This window comes from Echinops telfairi, unplaced genomic scaffold (genome assembly GCF_000313985.2).
Source record: "Echinops telfairi isolate 266 unplaced genomic scaffold, ASM31398v2 ScPeMD7_7457;HRSCAF=8495, whole genome shotgun sequence".
NCBI classification, from domain to species: Eukaryota; Metazoa; Chordata; class Mammalia; order Afrosoricida; family Tenrecidae; genus Echinops; species Echinops telfairi.
Genome location: NW_022111357.1, coordinates 21733508 through 21742742, shown reverse-complemented (window position 1 = coordinate 21742742; position 9235 = coordinate 21733508). Strand labels below are relative to the sequence as shown.

The following is a 9235-nucleotide window of genomic DNA, read 5'->3' as shown; positions in this document are numbered from 1 at the left end:
GAGGAGCTGATACCAAGGGCTCAAGCAGAAAGCAAATGTTTTGAGAATGATGATGGCAACAAATGTACAAATGTGCTTGACACAATGGATGGATGGATGGCTTGTGATAAGAGTTGTACGAGCCCCCAATAAAATGATTAAAAACAAAAAACAACAAAAAAGAAAACTACTTGGGAGCATGTCACCTTAGAAGGCAAGAATTCTACCCCAGCACCATCACTGCCCTCCACTCTTTGTTTGTTTGTCCAGATAAATTAAAAGTGCTGAAGGTCAAAGTTTCAGAAATGACAGCAGAGAATTCTCACACACAGGCCACAGCATCTTTGTGCTTTTATCTAATTCTCAACATGGATTTCTTGGAGCGGATTTCCTGAGTCCCAGGCATGCACATTAAAGACATTGCTGGGCAACGGATGGTGGGAGTCGGCAATGTTACCCACAACCATCCCCTCGCCTATTAAGTGAACAAGCGTAGACTCCCAGAAAGTTAAGTGATCTGTCAAGTCACAAAGGGAATAAGAGAGAAAACCAATTGCCGGTGAGTCGGTGTGAACTCACGGCAGCCCCGTGTGTGTGACAGGAGAACTGTCCTCCACAGGGAGGGTTTCAATGGCTGATTTCTCAGAAGTAGATCCGACCCCACACCCGGAAGAGGACTTACTCATACACCCAGGAAGGCTTCCCTCTGCCATGAGCATGATCCATACGCCTTTAGGTCTGGCCTGAAAGTCCTGCAGATTTGGGGAACACCTTGACTGAGGCCCAGAACTGAGACCAACACCTGCTCTGGTTCTCTTAGCAGGGGTCTGACAAAGATTTGACTCCCACTCGGTCACGTGATAGCTGAGCTGTAGGACCCTCAGGAAAGCCCTGCTCCCCTAACCTCCAGCATCCTCATCACGAACTGGGACTGTTGAATGAAGAGTTAACAAAGCACTCTTGCTTCTCTATGGACAAATAGGTCCCAGGAAACCCAATAAAGGTGGAACCCTAGCTGTGTCACCAGATACCATAGCTTACAGTGGGAATGGCCGCTGACTGTTGAATTCTGTCTGCACGTCAGGAAAGGCAAGGAAGGGACTGTCATTTGGGGAAACCGAAGCTTGCATTGGCCCGGAGAGGAGTTAATCCTGTCACTGAGCACTGCCTTGGCAAGCTCTGTCCGTGGGAAGCTTTGTACATGGGACTTTCCAAGCTTTGGGACATGAGCTTTCAAGTCAGAGGGTTTCCACCATGGTGGCCCCAGTTCCTTCTCTTGTGGGAGACAGAGACTCTGTGTGGCCCTCTGTGCACTGTGAGGCTACCCTGCTGGCACCCTGTCTGTCTGTCCATGCATCCTCCCAGGTGAAGCCAGGGCCCACCTAGAAGCTCGTGAGGAAGTGTGGCCCTGTGGGTCTGCCTGATTGAGACGAACACCCCAGAGGGGGTACCGTGGGCACCATGGGCAACAGTAACCATAAACCCCTGGTGGGGTTGTGAGAACTAAATAAAATCATAGCAACCGAGCTGCTGGCAGAGGAAGGGACCAGTGCCAGCCCCCTTCTCCTCGGCCCGGAAGAGATCACCTGTCTTTGGGCTCGTCCCTGGGCCTTTTCCTTGGTGAAGAAAGGCCTGCCTCTGCTTTCCAGTCCGGACAATCGGGTTCCCTGTCATTCTTCTGTGCTGGGTCTCTCTCCCCTCCTTTCTCTCCTCTGGGGAGCCCAGGGGAATCTGCAAGAAAAAGGGTAGCATTGGCCCTCAAGGCAGCCCCAGCTCAGTAGGACCCAGCAGGAGTTTGGGGAGCAAAGTCAGGGACGGAGACTGCCACGCAGCCCCCCCTAACATATGCATGTACACCTACATATACAACATGCATACATGTGTACAAATACTCATTCACACACGGGGCTATGATGGCATTTACACACACATACCCCTCTGCATATATGAAGGGGCTTCAAGAAGTTCATGGAAAAACTCCATTATCATTTAATTCCATTTTTTTCATGAACTTATTCAAGAGCCTCTTGTATTCATACAAATGTGTACACGCACAACACCCAGTCGCCGTGTGACTGGTGGCAGCCCCATGTATGCTGGAGTAGAAGTGTGCCCTCAAGGGTTTCTGGCCATTGATTTTTCCAATTAGATTGACTGCCAGGCCTTTCTTCCAAGGCAATTCTGGTTGAACTTGGACCTGAAGCCTTTTGGTTAAGCATCTGAGTGTTCACCCATTTGCACCCCACAGGGACTCTGTGTACATACATGTACTATATAGGCAAACACAAGCACACACATATTCACATCCATACACATGCACATACCCACAAATGCTCGCGTACCCAGATGCTGTGGCACTGCCCAGCAGCTCGCTCCGAGCCTGAGCGAGAGCACACCTGCCGCGGATGAAGTCACCTGACAAGCACACACCAAGTGGGGCCCAGGTGCTGGGGGTCTGGAGGGAGGAAGACCCGGAGCCCAGGCGCTCGGGCCGGCCGTTCTCACCCAGCAGCCGCTTCCAGTTCTTGATGAGGACTTTGGCTAAGGACACCACCTCCTTGTCTGAGCAGTGCTTGCGGACCCCGTTCACGGCAACCCCAATCCTGGTTGTCTGCAAAACAAGAGGGCTTGGGCTGTTCTGAATCAACCACTCCCTCCTCCAGGTCCCCCCAGGGCCCTGGCTCTGACCTGTGGCTGCAGTGATTGACCCATCCCATAACCTAACCAAGGCCCGGGCTGGCCTCGACTGGCTGCTCACCCCAGCTTTGGTGAAAAGCCAAGGAGGGAGGCTTGGGCGGATCAGGACTCCTCCCCTCTGGAACCCCAGGGTCTCTGAGCTGCCACAGCTTAGCTCAGTACTCAGTTTTGAGGTCCAAGCAACTTTTGGTAAAGTGTGGGGGCTACATGAGCAAGGCTAGAAATGGGGCTTTCCCCTCTCCCTGGGTCACTGCCGTGTTCAAGGAAACACACTCGTTTTCTCCCAGACCCAGGGGGTTGGGGCCGTACCCTGCCCCTCCCCACAGATGGCTTGGGGTCTCCTTCAGAGCTGTGTACCTCAAGACTGGTGACTCCCTTTGCCCCGGGCCCTCCTCAACCCCTCACAGTGTCCTTGGGCTCCCCTGGCCCCACCTACCTGTAGTAGCTGGATGGACATCTGGCAGCTGTTCAGCTTCTTCAGAAGGTCAAGGGCCCCTTCCTGTGGGAGGCCACAAGGTGAGGACTGAGGCCCATGGCTGTGCAGCTGTGCACTGGGTCCCAGGCCTCTGACCCCTTTGAGGTTTCAGTGACGGTTACTGGCAGACAAGGAGTGGAGCTTAGCAGCTCACTCTGACCTGGCTTGTCTCTGCTGTTCTTCTAACCTGCATGCTCCCTCCTGCCCTGTCTTTCCCTCAAAAAGTAGTCATGTCAACAGCTCCTTGTTGCTTGTCTCTCTGTCTCCCGCTTCCTCTCATTTCCCAGTGGAGAGCTTCCTCAGACTGAGAATTGGGGGTCGTTTTTTCTTTCAATAGCATTATCAAGGCCGAGGAGGTTCTTGGCTGGGAACCCCAGGTCTGCTGCTAGCTGCCCCTTGGGAGACAAATCTGGCGGCCTGCTTCCATCAACCTGCTGGAAACCCGATGGGGCAATTCTCCTCTGTCTTCTAGGTTCACTCTAAGTTGGAATTCGCCCAACAGCGGTAGGCCTGATTGGTCTTTTGGTTGATCCATGTTTGAATGACATGCATGAAATGTTCAATAAATTGCACTTACAGTCGAATACAATTTGATGAGTTCTGACATACATGTACAGCCACGAGACCATCACCACAATCAAGATATGAACAAATCCGTGATTTCCAATCGTGTCCTGATGCCCCTTTGTAGCGTATCCCTCCCTCTATTCCAGCCCTGGGTCCAGGCAACAGACAGTCTGTGTTCTGTCGCCAGAGGAGCTCCGGAGTTCTGGTGGTGCTGTGGCACAAGCATTGGACTGCTCACTGCCAAGTTCGGCACTTCGGAACCACCAGTCGCTACAAGGAAGAAAGCTGAGGCTGACTGCTCCTGTAAAGACTTGCAGTCTCGGAAACCTCTAACATGGTCACTCTCCATTGAAACAGGCTCAAAGGCCGGGGGTTTGCCTTCTGCTTTCTATTTTTTTAAAATCACTTTATTAGGGGCTCATACAACTCATCACAATCCATACATACATCAATTGTGTAAAGCACATTTGTACATTCATTGCCCTCATCATTTTCAGAACATTTGCTCTCCACTTAAGGACCTTGTCTTTTGAAGGGTTTGACCTAAAGAATACGATGGACTTTTTGGCTCTGGTTTCTTTTCTTCTGAGACACACCTGTGCTGCGGTGTGGAATCATAGTGCCTTTTTATTGCTGCGTAGGGTCGGCGGCGATACCACAATCTGTACATCCGCTGGCCTGTGGCTGGGGCTCTGGGGTTACCCTGTGGTGCTACTACAAAGGAAGTGGTCATGACCATTCACAAGCAAGTTTTCGTGGGAACAGAAACTTTTCCTTTCTTTTGGATAAGGAGACCTGTTTGAGCCTCCACAGACTTTAGAGCTCAGCAGAGCCCAGTGGTTCCTGGGTGAATGCATGAGTGTGTGAATGAAGGAATGAAGCCAAACACATGAACTGGGAAGCGTCCGGGGGAGGGGACAAAGGGAGGCTCAGCAGTGCATACCTGCTGGCTACCAGGCCCTGGTCAGCCCTGACCCATTCTAGCCCCTGTCCTCTAACCCCTTTCCTAGTCGCAGCCTGAGAGCCTCCTGTCCTTACGGGTTTCTGGGCATCACTAGCTGTGTCCTGTCTGCCCTTCCCTGCCCGCCCCTACCCACCCAGTTCCAGCTGGCAACTCCACGCCCTGCCAAGCTCCCTCCCGGACCACGTTCCGAAGCCTTCCTCTCTCAGGCCTCGGCCACTTTAGAACGTAGACTCTTGGGATTTTTTTTTTTTTTGGCAGTGGCGTGCCTTGTGGATCTGTGTGAAGACCAACTTGTGGACCTCCAACTCTGTGTGCCACATTAAGTGTTCACAGTGGACACGGCCCTGCGCTTTCACATGCATGAGCTCACTGAACTTGCACAGCCGCCCGATGAGATAGGTGCTATCACTACCTCCAACTGTACACAGAAGGGAACTCCCAAATCACCAAAAGCTTAAACAATTTGCCCCAAGTTCCATTGCTTGCAGAGAGCTGAGCTGGGCTTCAAACTCGGATCTTTCAGGCTCTAATTTCGACACCAACTGGGTAGGTGCAGCTGCAGCTCTGTGTGGGCATGGTAGAATCTCAACGTGAGTGGGGGCTGTGGTATGCTGGCCCATGTTCAACAACCGCATGTCCAACGAAAACCACGATGGGTGCTTGCCATTTCCTGTGGTGTAAATGTTCCTTCCACAGCCAATTTCAAGTTCCCAACATAATGGCACAGTGCTGAGGGAAGTCCTGGGAGGGCAGGGGCAGTACCATACCATGGTACTAGATTTCCAACAGGCGAGGGGGCTTCCAAAAGTTTGTGGGGAAATTCCATGATGTTTTCATCCCATTTTTGCATGAATGTATATACTTGCTAATCAATAATCACTAGGCCACAGGTAATAGTAAAATGCAGCAAATTACTTGGAATATTTTTATCTTTGTTCTTGAATATAACTTATTTAATTGTAAGCAAGCATAAGCTTTAATACATAAACACACATCTATATATACATATAAAACAGTTGGATTTACCGACTGACTTACAAACTTCCTGAAGAACCCACCATCAGCTTCTCTGTCTAATTTAGCAGCGAGTGGGTGCCGCTCTGTGTGCTGTATAACTGGGTCAGGGTGGAGAAGAAGAGCCGTGAGCCCAGGTTGTCGCTAGCTCACAAAGCGTTATGCAAGGATTGCTGGGGTGGTTCCCTGTAAGGGCTGCCTATGCATGAAGCTGTGGGTTTGCCCCTTGAGGCATGACTGTGTCTATTTATCTTTTAGGGTGATGCCTGTATGAGTAGGAGTGTGTGTGTTTGATAAGTCTGCAGTTCTGTGTGTCTGAGTGTAGCTGTCTTTGTGTGACTTTTTGTGAATGCAGTGTGATCTGCCAGGGTCACTGTGTCTGTCACGTGAGTGCCAGTAGCCGTGTCTTGTTTAGCTATTGTGGTATGTGGTTGCATGTGTGTAGCTGTGTCTGTTGCCCTGTCATTTTGTGCCTAGGTAGCAGTGACTGTCATTGCTGGGCTGTATACTGGAGGCTGTTTCAGTCTGCTCTGCACGCTCGCAGAAACCAACAAAAGCCTTAAGTTTTCAGGACTTCAGCAATTGGCGGCAGCAAGCCCCAGGCCTGAGCTGCAACGTGGAGGATCCGTCTGATGACAAGCGGAGTGTCCTTCTCTCTCTAACCACCGCGGGGCGGGCCCACTTTCACTCGCAGACGAGGCCCCACCTTCCTTCGTCAGAGGCCCAGAGTTCTGTGCCCACCCAGATGCTGCCAAGAACCCAGGCGCAGACGTGGCTGCAGGCAGTTCTGTGTGGCAGGGACGTTGGGGCTCCACTTGTATCTTGGAAAGAGCTGGGGCACTTCCACCGAGATGGACCTCCACCTCCGAGGGAGCCCATTTCCTCTTCCCATTTCACAGGGAGGAAATGTCTGGTTAGCTATTGTGGTGTGTGGCTGCAAGTGTGCTTAGGCCCAGAGATGAAAACTATAGGAGCTTGCCTCAGGCCATAAAAGGAATTTTTTTAAAAAGGAGACAGATTCCTTTCTTTGACCAGTTCCACTTCCCCACCCTCACCAAGCAGCCTAACCCCAGGTCTCCCAAGTCCCTGCACCCCACTCTGACCCTGACATGTGATGGTTCCTTCCCTGCCCAAGCCTGGGCTCAACATGGGAAGGGGCTAGAGTAACTTGTGTCCTTGACCCAGAATAATTCACGTTCAAAAGATCTGGGCTGGGCTCCATCATTCCCACCTGGGGAAACGGCCAGGTTCACTGGTTTTGGAGGGATTCCGGTGGAAGCTGGGAGCCTTGCGCTCTTGGCAGCGTCTCTGCACCGCTGTGAGTCCTCCCCGCTGGGCAGCGGCGGTGTCAGTCACTGGCTCCAACCAAGCACCAGCTGGGCCCTTTGCCTATAGCCTCTCTTCAACCTTGAGGATCGCAGGCAAAGATCAGCTTCCCAAGCGGTGTGTAATCTCATCATGCAGATAAAGAACTGAGGCTCTGGCCTCTGTATATTAAAGCCAATTAATTACAGCTCAATGTCTGCTCTGGGGTTCCCCGACAGCGCTGGTTCTTGCAACCCAGAGGCGTGGATCTAGGGGAAACAGGGCCCCCGGCAAGCATTAAAATTGCGCCTCTGTCCAAACATCCATCTTAAATACTTGGCATCTTGGGCAGGTCATCTGATAATCACAAATCTGCCTTGGGACCCAATTATCCGCTTTCATGGAGGAGAAACCTTAAAAAAAATTTCTTTTTTCAATCGTCTTTCGAACCTTTGTGCTTCTGCTGCTTTAGATAACTTGCCCCTCCGTTTTGGTGGACGGTTACATTCGGAGAAAATAATCCCTGACATTTAAAGCTTTTCAGGAGCAGAGGAGAGTGGCTGAGGTGCTTGTGGGTAGGTGGATAGAGAGCCAGGACCTCAGACAGCCTCACGAAGGAGAAGGCCCTGGAAAGAGAGGTCCGGGTGGGGGTGTGTATGTGGGGCGGGGCGTGTCTGTGTCAAGGGCTGCTAAAGCGGTCGAGAGCGAGGCATGGGGAGAAGCAAGCCGTAAAGTTGCCGTATCCAGACCCACAACCAAACCAAACCAAATCCATTGCGGATCAGAACGGCCCCACAGGGTCTCCAAGTCCTTGGCAGGGGGTTGCCACGTGTGATCGTTAACAGTAAGACCTTAACCAGTGCACCATCAGGGGGCTACTGAAGTCAGGAAAGGGGCACTCTAAAATCGGAAGTACTGTAATAGGTTTTAACTCGTTACATGTGGAACCTGCAACTGCTCCGTGGAGCTTCCCTTCAAGGGGCGCAGCAACCTCGACCGGGCCCTACATTTCCCTTGGGGGGTCACCTCTTTTCCCAACACCCAGGGTGCCCAATGTGGTGGGAAGGCTGAGCCTGCTCCAGCACTTGGCTGCGCGTGGAGGGAGAAGGGTCCCTGGACGGAGCAAGGCCGCGACGGGACGCCCCTGGCTCCCCTCTCTCTCTTCCCCAGGGGTGAGACCAGGCCCTGCCTGGCGGCGCCAAGGCCAAGTTTGCTTTGGTTGGAGATCCGGCCGCTGCCAGGCTGAGGCAAAGATCATGGGAAATCAAACATTAACTTCACATCAGGGCTGCAGCCCGGGCATCAGACTGCGGGGTGGAGTGGCATGGGGTGGGGTGGGGGTGGCAGCGACAAGCCGCGGTTCAGTCCCCACTTCCCAGTCTCCTCTTCCTCCGCCACAACCCCGCGACCCGGCCTCCGGCCCAGCCCCCTCCCCGCACCTGTTCGCCCGCCGCCCAGCCCTCCTCCCGCCAATTACGGGCAAAATGGCAACCAGACCCGCTCCGGCTCCCTCTCCGCCAGGAGCCACTCCCGAGGTGAGCGGGGAACGCACCCCGCACCCGTCACCAACCCAAGTTTCGTTGCCCCTTCTCAGGGCCCCCAGGCCGGTGCCCCCCTCCTGCCACCCATCCCCGCCGTCGCGGCCCGCCCGGCCTTGGCACACCGCCGGCCGCCCGCCGAGTGTTCCACGGCTTGCCAGCTCCTCGCTTCGCTCTCGGGGCCGGTTACTCACTTTCTCCCGCTCCCCACAAGCCTACGGAACCCTACACGACTCGGGCCGCTTGCGACCCCGCTTCTCGGCGCCCCACCGACGACGCTCCCCTCCCCCCAGCCCCCAACCTCCTTGGCGGCCGCGGCCAACTGCACACGCCCACCCAGAGGCGCCCAGCCGCCCCCGAGGGACGCGGAGCCCTGCGCCAGCCGCGCCGCCCTCGGGTGCCGAGTTGCACACGCGCCAACCGGGCGTCCCGCCAGCACGGGCCCCGGGACTGTCGGGCGCGCCCCCGGGGGCGGGGGCCCCAGCCCGCAGCCTCACCGTGTGCTTCCTGGCCACCATCTTCTCCAGCTTCTTGGCGATCTTCAGCAGCTCCTCTTCCCGGCTCATGTTGGCCGGCGGCGCGCAGCGGCGCGACGAGCGCACGGGCCGCAGACGCGAAGCCGGAGGACGCGCGCCCTGCGCCAGCGCCACTCACACACACTCACTCACACTCACACTCACACTCACACGACGCTCC

General features: G+C 54.2%; 1 protein-coding gene across 1 annotated transcript in view; it reads right to left on the bottom strand.

Annotated features, from left to right (window-relative positions):
• TCEA3 (transcription elongation factor A3) overlaps positions 1-9164 on the bottom strand; it is a 35772-nt gene extending 26608 nt beyond the window's left edge. The window contains exons 1-4 of the mRNA XM_045298857.1: positions 9037-9164; positions 3113-3175; positions 2485-2590; positions 1566-1710 (exon numbers count right to left, since the gene is read on the bottom strand). Of these exons, the coding sequence (XP_045154792.1) occupies positions 1566-1710; positions 2485-2590; positions 3113-3175; positions 9037-9105 (383 nt within the window). The 5' untranslated portion in view covers positions 9106-9164. The remainder of the gene's footprint in view (positions 1-1565; positions 1711-2484; positions 2591-3112; positions 3176-9036) is intronic.
• Positions 9165-9235: the final 71 nt, after the last annotated feature.